At 33.9% G+C, this 27076-nt stretch overlaps 2 protein-coding genes and 1 pseudogene across 6 annotated transcripts; all 3 read left to right on the top strand.

The window, feature by feature from the left end:
• Positions 1-2098: 2098 nt before the first annotated feature.
• LOC111314516 (uncharacterized) lies at positions 2099-5506 on the top strand. 4 transcript variants are annotated; one of them, XM_089753244.1, is made up of 4 exons: positions 2099-2145; positions 2417-2540; positions 4486-4678; positions 5194-5506. In XM_089753244.1, exons 2-4 carry the CDS (start codon positions 2487-2489, stop codon positions 5322-5324), a joined length of 378 nt encoding a protein of 125 aa, XP_089609370.1. In that variant the 5' UTR covers positions 2099-2145; positions 2417-2486; the 3' UTR covers positions 5325-5506. The 4 variants fall into 4 exon arrangements, with proteins under 4 accessions (XP_089609370.1, XP_089609369.1, XP_089609371.1 ...); XM_089753243.1 differs by having other exon boundaries at positions 2143-2319; XM_089753245.1 differs by lacking the exon at positions 2099-2145 and adding an exon at positions 3847-3933 and having other exon boundaries at positions 2158-2540.
• A 682-nt stretch (positions 5507-6188) lies between these two features.
• Positions 6189-14554, top strand: LOC111314517 (nuclear pore complex protein NUP133-like; annotated as a pseudogene). Its single transcript, XR_016332873.1, has 7 exons — positions 6189-6392; positions 8101-8225; positions 8319-10086; positions 10730-11706; positions 12241-12524; positions 13005-13075; positions 13797-14554. The product of XR_016332873.1 is annotated as a nuclear pore complex protein NUP133-like (transcript).
• Positions 14555-15171: 617 nt separating this feature from the next.
• On the top strand, positions 15172-19608 carry LOC111314515 (calcium-transporting ATPase 12, plasma membrane-type-like). Its single transcript, XM_022915943.2, has 2 exons — positions 15172-15460; positions 16054-19608. The coding sequence occupies exon 2, from the start codon at positions 16170-16172 to the stop codon at positions 18894-18896; it is 2727 nt and encodes a 908-aa protein (XP_022771678.2). The 5' UTR covers positions 15172-15460; positions 16054-16169; the 3' UTR covers positions 18897-19608.
• The last annotated feature ends 7468 nt before the right edge of the window (positions 19609-27076 follow it).

Raw genomic sequence — 27076 nt, forward strand, 5'->3', positions numbered from 1 at the left:
TTTACGGTATGAAATGTGTTCAACATGTATGAGGTTATCAAAAATTAATTTTTAATTATTAAAATAAATTTTTTTTATTTAATTATATAGTTATTAATTATTAAAGTGATGTTATCTTCACATCTAATAAATATTAAATTTTTTATAATTTATATTTAAGTTAGATCCCTTCATTTATTGTAATTGATTTTAAATTAAATATTCAATATGATATTAAAATTAATATTTCTTTCCGTCATATTTTTAAAATTGGTCACAAAATAGGTTTTTTTTATCTGTTTTTACACATGATTATAACTTATTAAAGTAATATTATCCGACATCTAATAAATAAATAATTTTTTATAATTTTATATTAAGTCTTTTCATCATTTACTGTCAATTGATTTTAAGTTTAATGCTTAATATGATATCAGAGTCTGATTAACATGATATTAAAGCCAACATTTTTTTTGTTGCCTTTTTCAAATATTTTTTTATGTGATAAACTTTTTCAATCTCTGTTTACATGTGATGAAAACTTATTAAAATGATGTTATTTTACATCTAATAAATATTAAAATTTTTATAATTTTAAATTCAAGTTGAACCGTTTTATTTTATTGTCAATTAATACTAAATTGAATGTTTAATATTGATTAAAACTTTAATTAATTACAATAATTATGAAATTTTCTTTGCAAAATTTGCTAACTAGTGTTTTTTTAAAAATTACGATTACAATACTCAAAGTTGTTTTTACATAGAGTCATGACCAATCGTCATATTGGGAGAAAGAAATTAATTACACTAATAAATAGATATTAGAAGGGTTTGGATGAGAAAATATTTGTGAGATAACCTCTAAGCTATGTTAGAAAAGTCCCTTTAGGAAGAGATATGATAGAATTTGTGAATTGAGGTGAATTTTTATATCGAAGATTATTAGAATTTAAATTTAAATTATTAAAATTAAAATTTTAATATTTTATAAATAAATCACATAATTGTTGCAAATTTAAAAATTTAGTTTAAAACAATAAAGAAAGCTCATAAATATTTATTATTTTTTAATATTTAAATAAAATTTTAATTTTTTTATAATTATTTTATCATAAAAAATATGAAAAAGAGAAAATTTCCATTGTTCTCCTTCGCTCACGCGGAACCTAGTATTGAAAGTTTCAATAAATTAATTATAATTTTCTTTTTCACAGCCGAGTGTTTTTTCAAATAATATACTATGGCACTTTATAAAAAAAATCAGTATTTCAGAAAAAACTGAAGAGCGCGTGGCTGAACTGTGAGATGGGTCGCGTAAGGTAAATGAAGGAAGACGGCAGTACAAATTTTAAACGCATACAAGCGTTGAACTAAACAACAGCAAAACGAGGATCCATCTCTCCAAACTAAAGTTTAAGCCAACAGCAACAGTACGTAATAATTTCTTACTCGCTCTATCTTTTTTTTTTTTTTTATCTTTATTATTACCACATTTCCTCTTTCTTTAAAATGATTTTAAATCTCAATTTCTCAAAAATTAGTGTGTTTGGATCGAGGGAAAATGAAAGAAAAGAAAGTAAAGTAAAAGAAAGTAAAAGAAAATAAAAGAAATAATTGTTTTTTGTTTGGATAAAATTTTAATTTAAAAAAAATGAAAATTAAATATTTTTTTATTTTTTTTGTAAATTCAAAATTTTAATACCTCAATTTAAAAAAATTACGAAAAAAGTTAATTTTTTTTGTAAAATGATTATTATATCTATCTTTTTATTTATATTACAAATTTAATAAAGATTTTAATATGATCACAATCATTTTATAATATTTTTAAAATCATTACTTTTTTCGAATAAATTTTACATATTTTTTTAATATAAAAATATTTTAAATTTTTTGATGATTTGATTTTCATGAATAATTGAATATAAATAGATATATCATAATAAAAGAATACTCTAAAAATTACATAAAAAATTATTATAATAAATTTTTTTATTTTTTATCCAAATAATAATTATTAAATTTTTTTATTAATTTTAATTATTCAAAAAATATATATATATATTTAAAATTTTTTATTAATATTTATCCCACCGTATCGTAAAACTCACGAAAAAAATTCAACCCTAAAAATTCTCATTCTGTCTTTCTTTTTCTCACACGGTACTCTTTTCTTTCTATCCTTTTTTTTTGTTTTTATTTTTCTCTCTCCGGTTCTAGTGTTTGGCTGTTTGCTTCCCGAGAAAAAAAAAAGAAAAAAAAAAGGGAAAGAGAAAAGGAAAAAAAAGGAGAAGAAGGATTGAGATCTCAACAACTGTCACTCTAACCTCAAAACCTGTTGTCCTCCAGTTTTCCTTTTGTTTTTTTGATTTCCTGGGAATCTAAGGGACATTTTTTTTTTTGTTTTTGGGTTTTAATTTGATTTTTGTTTTAGGTAGCGGTAAATTTTGATGGGAAATTGGTGGTAAATATAGTACGTGAATTTGGTTGAAATTATAGAAGAGATGAGCACAGAACACCCGCCTGAGCCACTCGATTTCTTCATTTGGACTGTTGAGGTATTTCTTTCTCTCTTTTTTTTTTGTATGTATATATATTTTTGAGTTTTGATTTTATTTGGATCTTCGTTCCTGGTAAAGTTTAGATCTTGAGTTTTTCTTTGTCTGAAATTTTAGCACTGCTACTTAAATGGGTAATTTTGCTAATTATATTGTAATTTTTTTCAGTTAGAAGTTTTGATGGTGACATTTCTTCACTCAATTTTGATTAAATTGTTAACAAAATTTAGTATTTAAGAAAAAAAAAAGGGTGTTTGCTGGTTGTCTAAAATTGTAATTATTGTAATATTTTGGTTTCTTGTTGTGATTGTTGGAAACTGTAAAAGTGAATTGAATTGTCCAAAAAGTTGATCAATTTTTATTTTCCTTTCCTCAAGATCAAAATTAGGCCTTGACTAAGGAACGTTTTTGTTTTGGTTTCTTTGTTATCATTTTGGTATATAAAAATTTAGTGTTTCTCTATGGTTTTGATCCATGTGGTTCCAATCTCTCTCTTACTCTATCTCCAGGTATAGAGAATATTTGTATTTTGGTGAACCCATTTTCAGTTGTCTCTGATTTAGGGATTTTGAGTCTACCCTGTTGTTTATTTATGGGCTGGTAACATTTCATCCTAAAATGTTTGTTCAAGGTTGTCATTTTTCATCTCTTTCTGTTGGGATGGTTGGAATGATTAGTTTAGTTATGGCCTTATGGGGTTAGACTTAGACTAGTTGATATTGTTTTGTGGCTTTGTGGTTATTCTACTTGTTCTACAGTGTATCTTTTTTATTCGTAGATCGTGGTTCTACGTCTCCCTAGAGTTATGAGATATAAGGCTTAGTTTGTTTTTGTTGTTGTATTGTGGTTTTACATCTGTAATGTAGCGGGATCTTCTCTACATTTTTTTTTTGTTCTATGTCAAAACTTGCATTTGTCGTGATGAGCGTTCTTATTGAAAGTTGTTCATGAAGGTAATAGTGAGGCTGTTTGAATGGATAACATGAAATTTCATAGATCTGTGGCTGTCGAAGCATAACTACAAAGTAAATACAGTTTCTAAGGTCTAGGTACCTGCTGAAATTGTATAACAAATTTCTCATTAATTGGGCATCTGTTGTATTGACACTTCTGATAAAGATACTCGTACATGCTTATCATGTTCCCAATTGACAAGTACCCCTAATTTCATACAAGTTGTCAATTAAACAAGTGTAGAGAAGCAAATAAAGAAAGAAAGAACAAAAAAGGAAAAGAATTTCCTGGCTGCAGAATTTTGTGTGAGGTTGGGAACTTGGAATTGCCTTTTTATTACTCCCCATTGCAGGAAGACTTCTTTTGGGATGACGACAGGAAATACAAGCAGGTGCATCAGATGGGTATTCATTGTTGAAGATGAGCTGTTTATTTTCAAGTTACGAGACATACTTCTGACCTGCTTACAATGCTATAATTAACTTTTTGAAAGGTGGATTGGCTATGTATTTATATATCTTCATCCCCCTTGGAGGACTTGTATGTGCTTGTCAAATGATGAGGCATTCCACAACTATATGTTTTTGATGAACCAACATAGCAACAAATGCACTTTGTTGTTTTGTAACTTTGAAGGATAGACATGGAGAAAATAATAATGCACATAACCTTTCTCTTCATCATCATTACCATTCCTTTCAGATCATTGAAAATGATAGTGATATCTGATTAACCATTCTGAGTAACAACTGATCTCTAAAAGAAACTAAGAAAATTGAGTAACAAGGTAAAATGTGCTTAAATTGAGCCATTTCTAGTGAAAAATGCTGCAAAAGGTGCTTTCAAATTATGATGTTATCTAAACCAACAGTTCGCCATTGTTGAAGATTTTGTAATATGTTCTCCTTTTGATGTTTAACATGAAAAGTTTCTGGAATGGACATTTGATTCAATAACATGGTTTTGCACTGTGATCCTTTCATTCTGGCAGGATGTTGGTATGTGGTTAGAAGAGATAAATCTTGGTAGCTACCGCCAGATTTTCAAAGAAAATGGTGTCAATGGGGAATACTTGGAAGGCATGTCTATGTTCACAACTGAACAGATTCTTCGGTTTATAAGGCGATGCCATATGAAGTGGGGCGACTTCATCACACTATGCAAGGAACTCAGGCGAATAAAAGGTATATATATAGCTTTTGCCTCTCAAAAAATTTGAAAGTACTTCAATCTTCAAGTTTGCTTAATTATTCTGGCTGTTCTTGTGGTAAGAGACACATTTCTGTGAGTGATAATTCTTCAATTCCACTGTATTTTAAAATATGGTAAATTTTCCCTGCCACATGCATTATTTGTCTAGCATCCAGGCATAACATTATATGCATCATTTACCTCTGGTACCCAAGTTATGTCGGAGCACTGCCTTTTGCTTATTAGTTGGTAAAACAGGAATTCTGAAAGTGATTGGTTTAGATTTGTTGATGCCTGTTTACATGAGAGGCTGGCTACACTATAGAGTGCTGTATCGTTCGAATGGTTTAATGATAACCGATTGCTATTCAAGAAAAAATTTGTCTTGCATGCATTCTTCAACAGCATGGAGCTGTTCTCCTTTTGTTGTCTGCTTAAACAAGAGGAAGTCATTCTTAGAAGTAGATATGCTTCTTAGTCATTGATGAATTTAAAATATATTCTTCAGTGGCTTGCCTAAAAGGAGCGCAAAAAGTTCGCAGGCCATGGTGGGCTCCTTCTTGCCTTTCAGTAGTCTTTGTCAAGGTGGCAAAGCGCAACAGACAGTCGCGAGTTGTTTCCTTGAAGCTGGAACCATGATGCGAAATATGCTTTTATGCACGTCTATGCAGTTTTTCTTCTTGTTTAGGGAGCGGAAAATAGGGAAAAACTAAACTTCTTGTCTTTAAATCTGTCAAGCTGTTGTTGATAGTTCTTTATTCAAGAACTCTTTTACATATACAAGCCTTTTCTATATATATTTTTGTTATCTGTTGATTTTATAGTTGTATCACACGTCTTGTTCTATGAAGCAGGGTACCATTTATGTTCATATCAAGGAAATGGTGATAAGTCGGTTCTTTATTGAAGAAATTCAGTCTCAGGCATTCATTCCCTTTGGGAAATGCACAGCGCTCTCTATTGTCTGTCAAATATTTCAAGAAACTCAAGTTTTAAAGTCTGACCTGGATTAAAAAGTTATACCATGCAGCGTGTAATTTAATTTACGTCATCATCACATACAATATTAACCAATCAAAGTATCATGTAACCAAAGTCAACAGTCATTTCAACACAAATGCTTACATTAGTATGTTTAATGATAAAAATTTAATAAAATTAATAATCGGATTATGATTATTAAAAAAAAATAATATAAGTATTATACTTTTATGATCAAAAGATTAAATTTTAAATTTTGTTAGAATAGAGGGTGGTAGGAAGAATTTGACCTTTTTCATATATTTCCAATCGAACGGTTTAAATCAAATCTGTTAATTAGAAAACCATGAACTAGACCTCATGCGATCACCTCTCCCTCTGATGACCCAACAGCCATTCAAATTTCTCCCACCCGTTCCGACGCTTTCAAAAACCTCACTCCATTTAAAAAAAAAAACAAAATCATAAATCCTAAACCTCTCGTTTAATATTAACAAAATAAGAGCAAAAATTAAACAGTGGAAGAGAAAAAGGAAAATGTTATCTCCAGGGTTGAAGAGAAGCAAAATTAAACTCGCGAAAGGAGAGAAATGTAGGTCAAATTCTAATGGCACCGGATTCTCTACCAACTCCACTTACTGAGAACCGTAAACCATCGTTCGATTCCCGGTCGTCCTAGCACCGGCACTCCCCTCCTTGGGCTCCTCGTTTGTCTGTTCTCGCTAGGTACTACTCGACTTTTCATGTTTTGCTTTTTGATTGAGCAAGAATCTTATGATTTTGAGGCGTTTGGAATTGAATTTTACCGTTGGATCATAATTTTGTGCACAAGTCTTAGCATTTCGTTTCAGAAATGGTTGCTTGTATAAGTAATATTCTGAAATTAGGATCCTTGAATTAACTGAAGAAATGTGGGAATGTGCAATCAAGAAGATAAGTGAATTGTTGAGTTTTAAGAAATGAAGAATCTGATGCTGGACATTTTTAAGAAGTGAAGGCCAGGATTAGTTTAACTGTTGAGGCTATTCTTTCTTGTGCCTGGTGATGTCTGATGGATGTGGGCATTGTTGGGAATAATAACTCAAATCCTTTAAGAGATTTGTCTGGAATTGGCTAGATATTGCTTGATGAACAAGAAGACTTGTAAAAGAAGAATTCAAAGAGAAAGGGGATTCTTAATAGGCAAGTTTGACTTGCAGAAGAAGAATTCTAAGAGGAAAGGGATTCTTAATAGGTAAATTTGTATGCTTATAAATAGATAGTCTCTATTGGGTTAGGTATGAGAAAAAGATGTAAGAGAGTTGTAGGGTTTTATGGGAAAGTAACCTCATAAGACCACTAGAGATTTATGTTTTATAGGTGTGTATGTTTGAATGCTTGTGAGTGGACTAAAAGAGACTGAGAGGGTCCACATAGGTATGGTGTATGTTTGTAAGTGAACTAGAGGAGATTGAGATAGTCCACATAGGTATGACGCATGGGCGCACATGGGTAGAATACTTCATAGGACTAGAGGAGATTGAGAGGGTCTATGAATATTAATTGTGAGTGCTTGACATGGATTGCATATTTGTTGTTCTCTATAACTAGTGGATCTTGTTTTTCATTCATGGACATAGGTCGATTGGACCGAATCACGTCAAATTATTATCTTTTGTGTGATTGATTAATTGTTTGATTATACTTCCGCTGACTTGATTTGATAGAGGCTTTTTGCCTAACAGGCATGGCATGAAAATTGCAATCATGATTTTTAGTCTTAGAAATTTTGAGACTTCAAAAAAAATGAATAGTGATTGGCCTTGCTTCCTTGTATTTTGTTGAAAATTTTTCAAGGAATTTATGTGTAGGTCTCATCAAATAATAGTACCAGCTTTGATGTGTTTGGTTAAGCATGCTTTACCTGGATTGCAGGATGGCTTACATCTCAACCTATGCTATAATTTATGCCTTGGTGTAGGTCTGATAAGGGGTTATCGTTGAAACTAACAAAAAGAATAGAGGAAAAAAAATATGTGGCTAGATGCATAGGAGATTAGAGAGGAATAATGTATAACCTATAAGGGTTAATTGTAGAACTATATCCAAACTTAAAGAGAAAGAATCCCAAACTCTAACCTGTCATTCAGCCAAAGTAACCTCCTTGAAAATAAATATAAAACCCTATTTATATAGTACCAGTGGTTCACTTCCAAGTTAACAGGTAAAAACCCCAATTAACCTATACCAAAATACCTTACTTCCTAAAAAATAAAAAATCAGAAATCTGAAAAAAGAGCTCTATTCCGTAGTTATTGCTCCTGCATCAAGATATTTTTCCTTGTAATGTTTTTATAGATCTTGAGTTTACAAATTAACTTTCTCTCTGTGTCTATGTGTAGCTTAAAGTCTTGGTTAATAATATATTTAATCTTTTGTGTCCTATTGTACCCAGAATTCCACCAGCAAACAGGAATGACAAAGGGGATGAAATAGATTCAATTAAGCCAGTGTTTGTTGGAGAGTTTCCACAAATTGTTCATGATGAACAGACCAGTTTTCTGCAGAGGTGTGTTTCTGGTCAGTACTGCTGGCTCCTATGATTAACTATTTCCATATCTATGCAATTCCTTTGAAAAAGCTAATTTGATGCTTCTGTATAATCTTTGCCAGCTGATGTTTGTATATTGGGCGTAATGGATAAGGGAACATGACTATCTTGGATTATATGTGGGAACAAAATTTTTATCTGGAGTTATTTGGCATTCGTAGCTTCAAAGAAATGTATTACTCTTGAAATTCCTTTTGATGTTCTAGAAAATGCTGATATTGGGAGAAATTCGTATCACCCTAATACTTGGTTGGTTGCTTTCTGTTGTCAAGTGGGATAGCACCTCAAAAGTAACAGAGTTACAAAGCATCACTACTCTGTTGGTATTGTTTTGTGTGACCAAAAAACTCAAGCTGATGTGGGACATCACTATGGTCTGACATCTTTACTGATGTGGGAAATGTTGCTGTTATCAGTTTTGCATCTTCTGATGAATCATTGGTGACTTCACCTATTGACAGAAACAGCACTTCAAACGGGCAGCAACAATGTACCAGGCATGGAATGAGTTTTACTGGTTCAAGTTCTTTCAACTCTTTGATTGCTTCTGCAGTTCCTGGTACCCAAAATGCATGTGTTGCCTTTGCATGTTGTTCCAGCGGCAAGCTTTGGCAAATTTGCTGCAGCCCCAGTGGCATTCAACATAATAAAGTAAATCAGAACATACAAAATTTATCATCCCAAGGCTCTGGCATTGGTCAACTTGTTGGGAGCAAGGGATATCCAAGGTCAATGATATGGCGTCTTCCATACTTCTCTGTTTCAGACTCCAACTGCCAATTTTTTCTACTGACTGATCATGAAATACAATGTTTTAACATCAAACTCTTTCCTGATTTAAAGTTATCGAACCTTTGGTCTCAGGAAATAGTTGGTAACGACGGAGATTTGGGTATTAAGAAGGATCTGGCTGGACAGAAAAGAATCTGGCCTCTGGACCTGCAGTTGGATGATCATGGTAAAGTGACTACTGTTCTTGTTGCCACCTTCTGCAAGGACCGGGTTAGCATCTCAAGTTACACCCAATATTCTCTTTTGACTGTGCAATACATGTCGGAGGTGAGCTTATCCTCTGATGTACATGAAAGGATTTTAGACAAAAAGGCTCCAATCCAAGTGATAATTCCAAAAGCATTGGCAGAAGACGAGGACTTCTTATTCTCCATGAGACTTCGAGTAGGGCGCAAGCCCTCAGGATCAGCAATCATACTTTCTGGTTAAGGAACTGTGACAGTCTCCCATTATTATAGAAATTCTACTAGGCTCTATCAATTTGACTTGCCTTATGATGCTGGAAAAGTTCTAGATGTTTCTGTTCTTCCATCTAATGATGATGGGGAAGATGGTGCGAACCCCCTGAGTGAAACTTGTCATGCAAGGGGGGCTTAAATGAAGGATCTACCCAAGAAGAGAAAAGGAATCTTATGTTTGCAGGCAGTATTGCTCCTAGAAGGGCTAGTTCAGATGCATGGGATGCTGGTGATAGACTGAGTGGTATGACTGGGATTACATGACAAACTGCCCAAGATGGAGAATCAGAAGCTTTACTAGGTCAAATTTTCCATGAGTTTCTAATATCTGGGAAGGTTGATGGAGCACTAGAAAAGCTTAAGAGTTCTGGGGCATTCAAAAGGGATGGAGAAACTTTTGTACGGACAAGCAAATCAATTCCTGACACCTCAGCTAAACACTTGACAACTACTAGAGGAGCTGAAATTGTTGCTATGGGTATTATATCAGCTCAACTCATGGATAAGCTGCAGAAGCATACAAAATTTCTCCAGTTTCTTGCTTTATCCAAGTGCCATGAAGAGTTATGTTCTGGACAGAGTATGATCTGCCACTTGTTTCATTGCTTTTACTGCTGCATTTTATTCTTGATTCACTTTTTTTTTCTTATTCTTTTTCATTTTTTCCTTTTGAGTTTAATTGCACACAAAACTATGTAGTCTCCATCGTGTTTCTTGGTACACTGCATATAAACTCTGACTAGTAATCTGCTCTTTGTTTGGTCTCTGAACTGTTATTTAGCACATATGTTGACTTATAACATTGCAGACTTAGCTGGGCATTTCTTGGTTGCAATATGTAAAAAAGTTGCAGAGGTGACTTCATTTTCAGTTGTTATTAGTGTGTAGGGGTCACATTTTGAATTTTGAGCAGCAATTTAGATTCTTAGCTTTTCCCGGTGGTGATATTTTGATATTTGAGTAGCATCTTAGATTCTTTCTTTGGGCTGCAATATATACTGTTTTCATTGCCAGGCATTCTCTGAAGTGAACCATGTCAGCAGGTTATTATTCTTGATGCTATATCTGACTGCAATTTCTTCTCCTTCCTTTGCATTTAGTACAAATCTATGGAAATTGTCTCATTGGTAAAGTGAAATAATTTATTTAATGGCTGTCTTGCCTTATGATAAAAGAACAGGCAACAAGAGAGAAATCATCCTAACTTATTGCTTTCTTGGCAGGACATTCTTTGCAAACCATCTTAGAACATGGTGAAAAGCTCTCTGCAATTATTCGACTCAGGGAACCACAGAATGTGATTAGCCAAAACTGTTCAACTGGACTTGGCTCCTCACATTCAAGTTTTGAGAATCAAGTTCCCAGTGCTCTTAGGGATCTTATTTAGTTAGTTGGGGAGAGGGCCTGGTGAAATACTGTCCTTTTGATGGACAGAGATAACGCTGAAGTTTTCTATAGCAAGGTCTCTGATCTTGAACAGATATTTTATTGCTTAGAAAGACATCTAGAATATATAATCAGCTTGGAGCAACCAGTTGGATTTCAGATATGTAGAGCTTGCGAACTCTCAAATGCATGTGTTACTATATTTAGAGTTGCCATGGACTACAAAAATGAGTATCACCTCTGGTTTCCACCACTGGAGGGCTTAACTCCTTGGTATTGTCAACTGGTACTGCGTAATGGGCTGTGGAGCATTGCTTCTTTCATGCTTCAGCTGTTAAGGGAAACATCTGAACTTGATATGCCAGCAAAATCAGAACTATATTCTCATCTAGAAGCATTGACTGAAGTTCTACTTGGGGCATCTAGTGGTGCTATAACTGCTAAAATGGAGCGAGGAGAACACAAAGATCTTCTAAAGGAGTATTGGAGTAGAAGGGATGCAGTTCTTGATTCCTTTATCTACAAGTTAAAGGTTTTGTAGAAGCTGGGCATCAGGCACAGTATTGTCTTCTTTTATTCCATGTTGTCCTTGTCTATACATCATTGAATTGTTTATCCTTGCAGGACATAACTGATGGCACAGAAGAGGACAGAGAAGAAATCCTTAGAAAACTATCTTCAAGCTTGCTCTTGACAGCAAAACGACATGGAGGCTACCAGACCATGTGGGACATATGTTGTGATCTCAATGATTAAGGATTGCTCAGAAATCTTATGGTATGCATATGATTGTTTGCCTTGTCACACTTTTCTTGTTTAGGTTCATTGATTTCTTGAACATCTGCTATGCTTTTGCCCCTCTTAGGTAGGAAATAGCATGTTCTGTCATTGTTCATCAGTATTTGCAACTTTTGGCAAATCTCCCTACACTTTCCGAAGCGGTGCTTGCTTCAAGTTGGCATGTCAATGGAACAAAGAAATGATATTTTGATTTTTGTCCTGCAAGAATTTGCAAACATGTTCAATGTTGTGTATTTTTGTGTGTTCAAGTGTTTTTTTAGTATTGAGAGAGTTATTAGGGTATTTGGCATGTATTTAGTATTTCAAATTTGGGTTAGGGTTTAGGATATGGTCTATAAGTACCTATGTTATTTTTGTTTCTAGTAGCTTTTAATTATTGAGATATCTGAAGTAAAATTTGAGTCTTGGTTTTCTATCTTCCTCTCCCTTCTTTTTCAAAAGTTTTCTTAAATTCCTCTTTTCCTTCATCCTTTTCGGCCTGATTTTCCCTCTATTCTCTGCTTTCTCCCTCTATCTTTGCATCATTGCTTTTCTGCAATAACTTTAGATTATCGGTTATGCTTTGTGTTCAAACAGCTATGTGAAAATAAGCAATTCTCTAAGCTACTAAAGCTTGGGGAGGAATTCCAGCAAGAGTTATCTATTTTCTTAAATCATTGTCGGGATCTTCTATGGTTTCGTGAAATGTTTCTTCATCAATTTTCAGCAGCTTCAGAACTCTTCATGTATTGGCTCTTTCTCAAGATGAAATTAATTCTGACCATGCAAATCCTGTACCAACATTGACTGACAGGAGATGACTTTTGAACCTCTCCAAGATAGCTGCCTTTGCTGCTGATCTATCGTCTCATTTGTCATTTATTTCTTGATTGCATTCTGGCAAATTCTGTACGGACATTGACTTACTGGAGATGACTTTTGAACCCCTCCAAGATAGCTGCCTTTGCTGGTGATCTCTTTTCCCATTTGTCATTTATTTCTTGACTGCATTCTGGTTCATATTTTCCATTGAATTTATTTTCTGTTTTATGGGAAAGTTTCATCTTTTTTGACGTAAAATACTGATTTAGTAGAGAAATCTTGAAAAAATATATTGATGAAAATTGAAATTGAGGAAAAGGTCATGGAAGGATTACCTGAAGTACTGCTATCATTTGTAGATAGTTATTCTTGCTCTATCTTTGCTTCTTCTATTATTTTCCATTTTTCAGAAGTTAAAAAATATATTTTTAACAAGCACTTACTATTAGGCTTATAAAATCTCTCTTTGATTTCCCTTTTATCCTTTTTGATTCTTTATCTTTTAATGATCAGGTAAGGATGCTGACTCTTAGACAAAAGTGAAAGAAATAGAAGCTGATTTAAAGATTTTGAGATTGCAGGTTTGTTGCATTCAAGGAGAATCTTTTTCCCTGTGTTTATCTTTAAAGTGACCATGTTTCTTATTATTGCTTGCTTATATCATGCCATAACCTTTATTGATTCATATTAGCTTGTTATATACCTCCTCAACAGGGATGCAACTAAGCTTAGCTGAATTGAGATAATGAAAAGCTCAAGTTCGAGATAGAAATTTGCTTAATAATTTTAGATGTATATATTACATTATTAAAAAAATTCGCAAACTGAATTGGGCTCACAAGCTGTTTGAGCTAAGTATTAAAACACTTGAATTCGGTACTACTTGTTACTTGAGCTACTAGAGCTTGAGCTCTGTTAGTTCTCAACAGTCAATGAGTTAAGCTTGAGCTGAGCTCAAGTGGCTCCGAGTAACCTAATCCCTTTTCATCCTTACTTGTGAACATACAGTCCATGGATGAAACTTTTCTACTTTTCAGTCATTGATAAGTCTAAATTGTTTCTTAAAGCCTTTATAAGCTGGAGATGCTGCCATGTACATGTAAAAGGAGGATATTGTATACCTCTTATCATCATGTTAAACTACTTAAGCAAGCACGATGGAAATTCCATCCTTCGTATTCTTCTTGTATCATTTAATGCACGGTTTAATAACTCCATCTTTTATATTATGTAACCATAGTGCTCTAAGTGCGCTGGTATATGCACTGGTATATGCACCTATCTTTTTGTTATCTTCTGCAGGAAGAAATTATAGAAGTTCTTCCCACTGATGACACGAAGCAACGTGTTGAAAAGCAGCTCCTTCATCCTGAGGAGCTCATTCAGCTGTGTCTCAAAAGCGGAAGCAAAGAGCGAGCTTTGCAGGCTTTTGATGTATTTGCATGGACTAGGTCATCATTTTGCAAGAGCCATAGAAACCTTTTAGAAGAGTGCCGGAAGAACGCTGCTGATCAGGATCCTTGGAGCAAACTCTATCAAGCATCTGTTACCGAAGCGTGGAGTGACGATGAAATCTTGCAACAGCTTAATCGAACTATGCTTTTCCAGGCTTCAAATAGGTGTTATGGTCCGAATGCAGAAACCATGGAAGACGGATTTGATCGAGTGCTGCCACCAAGACAAGAAAACCCAGAAGTATCCGGTTTGAAGGAAACGCCATCGTCTGTGGAGGCAATATTGATGCAACATAGGGATTTCCCGTATGCGGGGAGGCTAATTTTGACTGCGATCATGCTGGGACGTATACTGGAGGATGATGTCAAGATAGAAAAGGCCTTTCCCCAATGGTACGAGAGATATATTCTTAGTGCTGATAATGATTAGATTCTTGGATTTAGTCTTTAATACTATTTGTATAATCATTTTTTTATTCCCTTTTTTGCTCTTATTCAATCCATCATGGAAGCATGTTACATTTTTTTTTTTATGTATCTTTTTTGGTGGCATGTGTTGGTGACTGAAAGTATTAAGAATTACATAAAAAAGTTATGAAAGTGTCATGATATTTTTGTTAGAAAATAGTTTTTCTTTTAACAACAAAGATGTTTTTTATAAAATAGATTTTTTTTTTCTTTTTGATCTATAATTGGATTTTAGTTAAAGAAAGAGAAGTAAATTTCTTATGGATTTCATTCTTAATTTCCTAACTTAAAATCTCAAATATAATTGTTCAAATGTCCCTCAAAGATAATAATAAAAAAAAAACATTTTCAAAAAATAAAAAATGAAAAACAGAATCAGACAGACAGTTGACGAGATTATTATCATTTGTGTAATCATTAACGTTGGTGTTTGGCAAAGCAAGAAACTAACCCTGTAAAAGATCATGTTTGAGTTCCAAGCTCTACCATTTCAGGGCCTATGGTGACAATGCCCACAATTATCATTTGTGTAATCGTTTACGTTGGTGTTTGGCAAAGCAAGAAACCGACCATGTAAAACGCGTTCTTTTTTAATGAGAAATGAGAAAAGTCTACTTCCAATTTCTATACCTTAAACTCTTTTTTTTTTTTGGAAAGGTTGTCCATTCAAGAATATGAGGGTGGAATATTTAGATTCGTAGGGGATTTGGTGGACAGACATGTGAGGAGAGAAGTGACTGAATCGGGGAGACAGAAGGGAAATTGAGGAAGAAAGAGAGAGAAAAAGGAAAGCCGTCGCCAACAAGTGCAACAAAAAGAGAGAAAGGAAGCAGGTTGTATATTCTAGTACGGATTTGGACGCGTTGGTAGGGACTGTTGTAATTAACAGAGTGCCGTCTCTTCCTAACAAAACGAGTAACGCTAAATTCCAGGAAAGTCATTGTTATTTATAAATATAGTGCTAATATACCCAGAAAGGAAAGCCATGGTTATGAAGATTTTCTGCAGGGACGGACACTGCATCATTAGGTCTTAGATCTCCCTGTAAGTGTATGATTTCTTTTACTAGTTAAACATTTCTTAATTGTTTATTGATGATTGTTGACGAAAAAAAAATCTGTCGTGTTGTTCATGGCATGATACTCTGCCTGAGGGGATTCCTGACGCCATTGCTATTGTGTCGACTGTTGTTGTGTCCGTAGATCGACTTTATCTTAACATTTTTTGAATGATATTTTTATAGATGATGCGTTTGTAATTCGCTTTTGCCCCACTCGTGGTCGTGAAGTTGGATATCTAACGACAACTTGAATAACCACGACAGATTTTGACCTCAATTATGATAACAAATTATTTTTCACGTATTATGTTTTATATGCAATTTTATAGATTTAAATGCTGAAATAGTTTTTACATAACTCTAGCTCTTGTATAAAGGCTCAACAAAGCCACAGCATGTTAAGCATGTTAACTTCGGAGCTGTTGGCCCTTTTTGGTTCCTCAGTTGCAAAAAAGTTCAAGTATTTATTTACTATTCATATTTTAATTATTGGGAAATGCCCAACATTGAAAAAATCAAGGCTATTATGTCTCAAATGAAACTATTTTCTTGAATTTTGGATACTCTCTTTTTACAGCAAAGCAAAACCTGCATTTGGTTAAACAAATTTGAGCAAGAGCTTAGCCTTCAGCGTATCTGCTTCTCCGTTTGGTTCGTGTTTAAGGTTCCTTTTCCTGCTCAACTGTGTAAGACATGTCGGCATCAACAAGCAACAATCAAGGTTGTAATAAGTATGGGGGCAATACTCTTTATGCCAGCTTAATCAACATTAACACCACAAAATCTTCTCGGAAGAATTGGCATCGAATCTTTTGGGTTTCTGTTCAAATTCGCATTTTCATTTCTCTCAGAAAAACCCATCAAGAGTTGCCTTGTGATCCTGAAGTGCAGGAGGAGCTCCTTGGAGATGGACTTGATCTCAAGTTGCCTTCATCACCATCAAATTCTGTGCCAGCTAGCTCTAAAGAAGACATTAGAATTGACATTCCTGAAGCAGAAGAGGGGCAACATGAAGGAGTTGATGATGAAGTTTGTACTTCGGAAGAAATTGCTCGGATTGTGAGAGAGAGAGACTTGATCTCCCTGCAAAAATTTCTTGTTGGTGAACCAGTTGAATTGCGCCTTAAATTTTATTTGGAAGAATATACTAGACGCAGCTCTGAAGAGGAACAAGCTGCCTGGACCATTACCAAGCACATTGTTCATGCAAAGGACTTCCTTCTATGCTTCTTGAAAGCTTGCAAAAATCTTACTATTTTTCTTCTCCTGGTCTCCGCTGCCTTGTCCTTTACCGTTGAGATGATGGAGCAAGAAGCCAAATATGGGTGGCATGATGGGGTTGCAATACTTGTTGCTGTGCTTATGCTAGTCACTTTCCGTTCAGTGGCTAATTATCGCCGAAAAAGAAAGCGGCAGAGGAAGTTGCAGAAGTGGAGCAAATCGGAAGTACAAGTTGAAAGACGTGGACAACGCCAAACCATCACAAAATCTAGTCTTATGGTTGGCGACATCTTACATTTGAAGAAGGGGGATCTAATTCCTGCTGATGGTTTTTATGTTAATGGAAATGGTTTGGAGTTGGATGACAAATTGCATCCTAAAATCAATCGTCAGGATCCATTTCTCTTCTCTGGCTCAGAAGTCATTGATGGCGAAGGTAGCATGTGTGTTACGTCGGTGGGTGCTAAAACATTGTTGGGTAGAGCACTGAGCTTGGTCACGCCTGATCCCGATGAGAAGACATTGACAGAAGCTCAGATTGATAAGACCAATGCTTATATGGAAAATGTTGCACTTTCTACCTCTGTACTAATTTCTGTATTAGTGCTAATCAACTTGCTATTCAGGAAGCAGGACAAAAAGAGTAACATACTTCCTGAGCTAAAGGGGGATGTTTCAGCTCACAAGCTGATAAAAATCCTTGAAATGATTTTCTTGAAGCCTAGAGGTAAAGTTCAAATATTGACAAGTGCTCTTACTGCTACAGTAGCTTCATTACAACATGGAATGTCAGTTGTGATTGCAGCTTCCTTTTTACACTGGAAGAAGAAGTTGTCAAAAGAGGAGGCTAATTTGCAGAATTTATCATCTTGTGGCACAGTAGGCATTGTTTCAGTTATTTGCTTTGATTTGACAATTGAGCAAATGGATGGTAACATAGATGTTGAGCAAATGCATGGCAACATAGATGTTGCGCAATTTGCAAGTCAGGAAGAGTTCAAATCAGCGGTGGAAGCTCTTAAAGAAGCAGGAGTAAGCTGCAAGTTGGTGTCAAAGGATGAGCTCCCAGCACTGAAAAAGATGGCATCTGAACTGGGAATCTTTGATCCAGCTTCAAATAGTGAGGCAATTGAAGGGAAAGATGTTAAAAAAGATACTACAGCAAAAATGGACAAGGTTGCCGTGATAGGAAGTTGCCAACCTGAGGACAAAATTCATATTTTACAATGTTTGAAACAGGGAGGCCATGTAGTGGCGTTCATTGGGGGGATGACAACAGGTGATACTCCAGCTCTGAAGGAAGCTGATGTAGGAATCACAGGGAGTGCTTGTAGCACTAATATGGCCAGAGAGAACTCTGACATTGTTATTTCATCTATAAGTTCATTAAGTCCCATCTTGAAGATCGGTCGATGTGCTTATGGGAATGTTCAGACTTTCATCCAAATCCAGCTGACTGCTAGCCTTTCTGGCTTGCTGGTAACCCTTGTCACAACAATAGTTCTAGATGAATCCCCAATAACAGGAATTCATATGATATGGGTGAATTGCATTATTTGTATCCTAGGTGGCCTAATGATGGTGATGGAGTTACAACAAGGCCAGGAACTAATGAACAATCCTCCAGCGAGGACTGAGTCACTACTAACCAAAACCATGTGGAGAAACATAGTGATCCGAGTTCTATCAGATGCCTCTTATTTGCTGCTCTTGCAGTTTATAGGACAAGCTATAATCCATATGAACAACGATGCTCTAAAGACCATGATTTTCACTGTTTTCACACTAAGCCAAGTCTTCAATCAATTCATTGCCAAGGGCTTCGCAATGGGGAGCAATGCATTAGTAGTTATGCCCAGTAGTCATTGGTTTTTGATGGCAGTGGGAGCTGTTATGGCTATGCTGGTGCTCCTGGTTGAGTTGTTGAAAAGTTTAGCAGACTACGAGAGGCTAAATGTGTTGCAATGGGGTTTCTGCTTTATTTACTCTGCTTATCTGTGTGGGTCCGGTCTTGCTGTTAAATACATTGCAGATTCTGCTTCAGGCGAATCATTGAGGTTAAATAATAGCTCTCAGTATCGGTTCTCGAGGGGAAGAACTTGGCCACGTGTTTCGCTGTTGTGGATTCCATTTTCACTGTTTCTTGTTGCCTCTTTTTCCTACTATGTCAAACCTGACATTGCCCGGACTTTCCGCTAGAATCTAGCAACTTGAAATGCATCTCCTGTTGGTATTCTTTACCATCTGTTTATAATTGCGAATATTAAAAATGAGTATCTGAACCCATGGACTATTCAAGTCTTCTGTTCTTTATATCTAAATTTATTAAAAGCAATTAGCCCATTCCATTTTCATTTTTGTCCAAAAGCTATGGATCAATGTTAGGATTCTTTAAAATGCTTTGACATGGGAATCCACATTCAATGCAAACAACCGATGGACTGGTGCTGACATGTACATTTCCTGATCCACAACATCTTCTCCAGTTCCATTATAACCCCTTCTCTCCTCCAAGCCAAAGTAGGACTCAGCGCAGCAGCCATCCGCAAACAAAAACAACTCTTGCCAAAAGCCCTCTCCGGCATCACCATGGCAACCTCTGCTATCCAACAATCTGCTTTCGCTGGCCACACCTCTTTGTAGCAGTCCAATGAGCTTGTCCGCAAGGTCGGTGCCTTCGGTGTTGGTCGTGTTACCGTGCGCCGAACTGTTAAAAGTGCCCCCACCAGCATCTGGTATGTTACCTCCTTGTACTATTTATTAGTATCGTGTTATAAAGAATTTCCCGTCTGATTAAATATAGGTAATCAAATCTTGTGAAACAACGGACTATGGAAAAAAAATCAATTTGTACAGCACGGCATCCTAGTAGGCTAGTAGCAATTTGGCTCATTTTAAGCCAACCGAAACATATTTGTTGCGGTGCTCGTGCTACTCGGGATATCTCGTTAGTTAAAATCTCTTTAACTCGATGTTTTGATAGTGGTTTCATGGTAATGGTAACCCTGGTTGATTTAGTGCGACTTGTATCTAGGGGTTTGCATAATAAGCCTTTAAGTTGCTTATATGAAACACTGGATGCACCTTCATCCATTTTGGCTAGTCAATTTTGTAAGAGTCATTCCTCACTTTGAAAAGGATTTTCACTTGACCTTCGTACTTATGCACTAACCTACGATCCCGTTTTTTTAGGAACTTGGTTTGTTGGGGCACTAATCTAATAAGAACAAGATCACCAACTTTGAATTGTTGTACCCTTCGACCTTTATTTGCCTATTTTTTCATGCACTTTGATGCCTTCTTTTAAGTATGCTCACGCAATTTCTATGTTCTCTCTCTATTCTTTGCTAAGGTTGAAAGCTTGCGGACTCTTCCCTTGATATGGCTTAAGGGATGTATGCGGTAGTTTTGGTAATTATCTAGTGACCATTTCAAATGGACTCTTGTTTATGGAAGAACACTTGTTGGAATTAAAACACAGCTAACTATGAGTTGTTGAAGGCCAATTTTTCTTATTAGCTTAAACAAAGTGTCTTAGGTACTCCTCTAACAACCCATTAAATCGTCGGTCTAACCATCAGTTTGCAGGTGATAACTTAAAAAGATGTTGAGCTGAGATCTCAAGATCTTGAAAAGTTATCTCTAAAATGACACAGTGAATCTCGGATCCCTGTCATTGACAATGGTTTGAAGAAGGCCCCTATACGTGATTATGTGTTTAAATATTCGATAGGCTATATCTTTTGCGGTGCAATACTTTTAGGTTGGAATGAACATGGCATATTTCGAGAAATGATCAATCACTACGAAAATAGATCCAAGATCATCAACTTCAGGAAAGCCTGATATTAAGTCAAGAGAGATCTTTTCCTAAGGTCTCATGGGCACATGTAGTGGTTCAAGCATGCCTGTCGATTTTTTCTTTTCGATTTTGTCCTATTGGCAAATGAGGCAAGTTTTCATATAATCCATCACATCTTGTCACATGTGAGACCAATAATAGCCTTGTTTCAGTAAAGCCAAAGTACGTTGCAACTAATGTGACCAACCCACAATATGTTGTGGCATTCCCTCATTAGTATCTGTTTCAAACCTTTTGTTTTTGGCACAAACAATTGAGGACATTTTATTAATAAGACCCCATTTTTCTGCCAAAAGTGCTTGTACTTCCCTTCTTCTACTAGCTTTAAAATAGCATTGGCTTGTGAGTCTTTCTTCATATTATCTTCAATTAGCTTTGTGGAGATCTATCTTGACTTTACTAGCCGTCGCGATTCTCCTAACGGCAACCAACTTTGCTTGTCTACTTAATGCATCTGTCACTTCATCGATTTTTTCAGCTGTGTGCTCAAAATAAAATTCAAATTCGACTAGAAACTCTTGTCATCTAGCTTGTTTAATTGTAAGCCTCGGTTGGGTGAGAAAATGACTAACCGTAACATTGTTTGTCTTAAGCATGAATTGTGAACTTAATAAATAATGTCGCCATGCTCTTAAACAATAGATTATTGCTAGGAGCTCTTTCTTTTTAGCCGTATATCTTTTTTTGGCTTTGCTCAACTTTTAACTTTCAAATGCTATCGGGTGTCATTCTTGTAATAGTGAAATTAGATGCATTTGTTTGAACTTCAAAAATCTTTCCAATGTTAGGGAGAGCGAAAACATGATCTTTCATCATGACTTTTTTCAAGCCCTCAAAAGCTTGTTGACATTTAGTTGTCCAACACTATTTATGCTTATTTTTCAATAGTTCCGTGAGGGTTATGATTTTACAAGAGTACCCTTTCAGAAATCTCTTATAATAATTGGTCAATCTAAAAAATCAGTGAAGTTCACTGACATTTTTTGATGTTGCCAACTCTTTAATAGCCTTAACTTTTTTCATGTTCATTCAAATGTGGCTTTGTTCAACAATATGGCCAAGGAAATGAATCCATGTTTGAGAAAATGCATATTTATCCCTTTTAATATACAATTGATGGTCTTGTAGTCTTTAAAACACAAGACCCCTATCCTCTTAATGCTCTTTCAAGGTAGAACTATAGACCATTATGTCATCTAAATAAATGACCACAAACTTGCCAAGATAGTCATGGAACACTTGATTCATCAAGGTGCAAAATGTGGTAGGGGCATTAGTCAATCTAAAAGGCATAATAAAAAATTCAAATACACAATACCACGTTATACAAGTAGTTTTTGGCTTATCTTCTTCAGCAATTCTAACCTAATGATAGCTAAATCTCAAGTCCAATTTGGATAAGTATTTGGCCTGACTTAGTTGATCAAACAAATCCACAATAAATGGAATATGATATTTATTTCTCGTAATGACTTTGTTTAAGGCCATGTAGTCCACATATAACTGTAAACTCTTATCATACTTTCTCTGAAATAGCTCAAGTGTCCTAAATAATGCTTTCGATGGTCTAATGAATCTAGCTTGTAAGAGCTCATCTAATTATTTTCTCAATTCAACTAGCTCTAGTGGAGCCATGTAATATGGGCCTTTAGTTAGTGGCTTAAATCCTTGGAGAAGCTCAATCTCATGGTCCACCTATCTTCGAGGAGGTAAAACCTTGGGCAATTGCTTTGGCATCATATTCTTAAACTCTTTCAATACTTTTTGTATCCCATCAGGTACTGGTTCCAGCTCAATCCTATCTTTGGAAATCAACATGGCTATATATAAGGGCTTTCCTTTCCTTATCCCTTTCTTGAATTGTAATGCTAAATTCATTTTCTTCCTGCTCTTAGAGAGGATCATGGCTGGAATAATACACGAGCATTCCTTTAAGAACAATAGACAATTAGTAGTGGGATTGGAATCGTCTGAGCCAACATTATGAAGGCCAATCCTAAAATAACATCAAAGTAATCCATAGGAGAAACTATAAAGTCTACATTTGCTTTCCATGGCTCTAACTCGGTTATCACACTCTTGGAGCTTCCATTGATCGTAAAGGCTAGTGAGTTAACTAATTTCATTTGCCCACAATCCTTATTAACTTTGAGATACATCTTTTTGCTTCTTTCGGTATGATGAAGGTATTGGTTGCACCCGTATCAACCATAACCTTTATGGTTTTTTATGAAAAACTAATAAATAAAATTATGTAAAAAACTAAAAGTAAAACTGAATGTATATTGAAAAATTACTCATAAAAAATTATACAAACACCTTAGGTTTATATACAATTAACTAGTAGGTAAACCAAGAAACTAAATTTTTTAAAAATTGATCATATAATTAAGAGATTGTCTATCCTAATTTTATGTCCTTAATTCTAGTAATACAAATACTTAATTTTAGAGATACAAATATAAATATACAAATTATAATATTACAACTAATTATAAATAAGTGTATTTTCACACTTTTTCTCAAGCTGATGAATATATGTTTTTCATTCTCAGCTTGAAAATAATTTCTTGAAATATTGCATTGTTGAGACCTTTTATCAACATATTTGTAAATTGACTCTTGGTTGATATATATGGTGTACAAATTGACCCATTGTCTAGCTTTTCCTTTATGAAATATAGGTCTATTTCAATGTGTTTTGTTCTATCATGTTGCAGAAGATTATGTGCAATGCTTATTTGCAATGCTTATTATAGACTTGTTATCGTAATAGAGTCTCATTGATCCATTTCACTTGATCTTCAAGTCTTTTAAGATAATCTTTAACTATAGTAGTTCACAAATTCCTTGAGCCATTGCTCTGAACTCTGTTTCAGCATTTAATTTTACTATCACATTCTATTTTTTACTCTTTTAAGTCACAAGATTACTACCTAGAAAAGTGTAATAACCTAAGGTGGATCTTCTATTAGTTACTGAACCTGTATAATCCATATCTATATATGCTTATAGAACTAGCCTTAAATAATTTTTGAATAAGATACCTTTCCCAAGATTGGCCTTCAAATAGTACAATATACAATAGACAACTTTAGGTGAACTCTTTTAAAACTATACATAAATTGACTTATCACACTCACAGCATATACTATATCAGGTGTAGTATGTGAGAGCTAAATGAGTTTTCTAACTAATCTCTGTTATATCTCTCTATCTACAGTAGCATCTTCATTAATTTTTTCAAATTTATGATTAGGATCTAGAGAGATATTTGCAGGTTTATATGTGAGCTTTTCAGTTTCTTTCAAAAGATCCATCGTATATTTTTGTTATAAGATAAAAATACTGTCATGAGTGAGCTACTTCAATTTTTAGAAAATGCTTCAATCTCTCTAGCTTTTTTATCTCAAATTCTCTAACCTAACACTATTTTAGAGATTTTTTTTGTTTGTCATCATCTTCAATTAAATTATATCACTAATATACACTAATAGAACTGTGACTCTTCCTAAATCAGAGTGCTTGATAAATAATGTGTGATCCCTTTGACTTTTCTTATATCTCATTGCTAGCATTATTTTGACAAATCTCCCGAACCAAACCTTAGGAAATCATTTAAGGCCATATAAAGCCTTTTTCAACTTACATACTTTTATTTTCTTCTAGATGACCTCTAAATCGAGGTAAAACTTTCACATATATTTCATCTTCCAAATCATTATGTAGAAAAATATTATTTACATCAAATTGTTGAAGCTGCCAATTATAATTTGTAGCCAATGATAACAAAATTCTAATTGTATTCATCTTGATAACTGAAGCAAAAGTTTTTTGATAATTCACTTTATAAGTTTGAGTGTAGCCTTTAGCTACCAACCTAGCTTTATACTTTTCAACAATATCAACTACCTTGTATTTTATAATGAAAACCCATTTACATCCAACTGAATTTTTTCTTTTAGGCAACTTTATCAGTTCTCATGTTTTATTTTTTTCTTAGGCCTCTAATTTTATTTTCATGACTTGCCTCAATTTTTCACTAGATAATGCTTCAGATAATGTAGTTGGAATAGATATAGTGTTTAGGTTCACAAGAAATTTTTTATAGGATGGTGAGCATTTTTCAAATGACACAAAATTAAAGATTGGATATAGTGGATGCTTAGTACATTCTCTAATTCCTTTCTTAATGGCAATAGGCAAATTATAATCTCCAGTTATAATTTTAAGAGATTTCATGCTCATTTTGAGAAATAGAGTCAAAGATTGTAGTTACTTTATTTTCAGAGTTAGAATCAGGTTTTTAGACTTTCACTGGTTCAGGATCTAAAACTTGTCTTCTTGAGTACACTTGTAATTCCTTCATAGAATAAAGAATAATATTATCTTTTGTCACATCTTCTATGTTTGGAATGGATTTAGACTCAAATTCAATATTTGACTTGGATTTAGAAGAAATAGGTTTAGACTTAAAAGAATTAATGAGTGAAAATGTTAAAGAGACGGATAAATTAAGCAAAAAAAAGTTTTTATCCTTATTTTTCATGAATGATGTCTCCCCTTAAAGATAAGGTAGAGTGAAAAATGGTTTACTTTCTTCCAAAGTGACATTTGTAGACACAAAACTTTTTTATAGGAGAATGATAGCACTTATATCTTTTCTGAATTGATGAGTACCCCACAAAAATACACTTAATTGCTCTAAGATCAAACTTTTTCTTATTATGACTGTGAACATGAACAAATGATGTACAACCAAATATCTTAAGTATGAGATTGTTTGTGGTATTAAAATTGGGATAGAATTATGAGAGTAGTACCATAAGAGTTTTAAATCTCAAAACTCCTAAAGGTAACCTATTTATAATATATGTGATAGTGAGAACAGCTTCCCCCTAGTATGATTTTGGTACATTTGCTTGAAAAGTAAAACTTAGGTTATGGCTAGTAAATGATTTTTTTTTTTGCTACTCCATTATACTGTAGGGTATTAACATAAAATTACTCATAGATAATCTCTTTATTTTGAAAATAGGTAGATAAACTTTAGTTGAAATAATCTCTTGTATTATCAAACCTAAATCTATTAATTTTCACTCTAAATTAATTTTGGCTCATATTTTGGAAGCTTAAAAATATGCTATTCACATTTGATTTAGATTTAAGTAAAAATATCCAAAAGATCCTAATACAATCATCTATGAAAAAAATAAAATATCTTGTACTAGAAATATTAAGAATTGTAGAAAGACCTTATATATCATTATGAATCAAATAAAAAGGAATAGAACTTCTTTTGTTGCTAACTGAAAAGACACATGTCTATGCTTTGTAAGTTTTACAAACATCACAATAAAAATTTTTGACATTTAATTTTTTGAACAAAGAAAGAAACATGTTTTTTAAAATTTAAAAAAAAGGTCTAAAACGAAAATGATAAAGCTAGATTTTATCTTTGTTGGAAGGTTTCTTAAAAAGAAATGACAAATGTAAACTATTTTTGATATTAATTGTATTGTTTGATATTTTAAGATAGTATAGTCTATCATTTTCCTTAACAAGTTCAATTCTTTTTTCCAAACTCTGGTCCTAAAATTTACAATAGGAGAAATAAAAGGTCACTTTGCAATTCATGTCTCTAGTAAGTTTTTGTATAGATATCAGATTAGTAGACAATCCATGAACATGAAAAATATTTTTAAGAACAAACAAGGGATTAATTTGAATATTTTCTAATCCTGCCATTGTAGTAAGTGAACTATCTATAATAACAATTTTTGTATTACTAGGACAATAGGTATATGTACTAAACTTCTATGAAGAATGCGTCATATGGTTTGTGACTCTTGAGTCAATGACTCAAGAACTCATAATAGGCTTAATGGAGACATTTAATCCATGAGAACTAAAAACTTTACCTAAACTAGAGGCTTTACCCAAAGAGTATACCCTACTAGGCTTTTCAAGATTTTTCAATAAGCTTCTTAGTATCTTAATCTTTTCTCTAACTTTTTTTGTTCCCTAGACTTTGTAGTACTTTGATGGTTTTACTAGTTGTCATTTTATCAAATTGGCTAGTAGTGGCAGATTCTGCATTCTCTGGCATGGTTATCTTTCTCAGAAATAAAACAAGTTTTGATAGTAAAAGCTTAACTAGAGACGATTCTAGACAATGAAGGCCAAATAAGGATAAAATAAGACTAAAAGATTTAATAAGATTTGGCTATGAAGGCCTAAAATAGAATTCAGCAATTAAGGTTAAAAAAATTTTCTTCCCAAAAAGAGCCTAAAACTTTGATATCATATGAAACAACTAAAAAATAAAATTGTATGAAAAACTAAAAGTAACACTGAATGTATATTAAAAAACTACTCATAAAAAATTATACAAGCACCTAAGGTTTATAGATAACTAACTAATGGGTAAACTAATAAACTAAATCTTCCTAAAATTGATCATATAATTGAGAGATTATCTATCTTAATTTTTTATCATTAATTCTAAAGATACAAA

This window comes from Durio zibethinus, chromosome 23 (assembly GCF_047325235.1).
Source record: "Durio zibethinus cultivar Kanyao isolate XHJ-2024 chromosome 23, ASM4732523v1, whole genome shotgun sequence".
NCBI classification, from domain to species: Eukaryota; Viridiplantae; Streptophyta; class Magnoliopsida; order Malvales; family Malvaceae; genus Durio; species Durio zibethinus.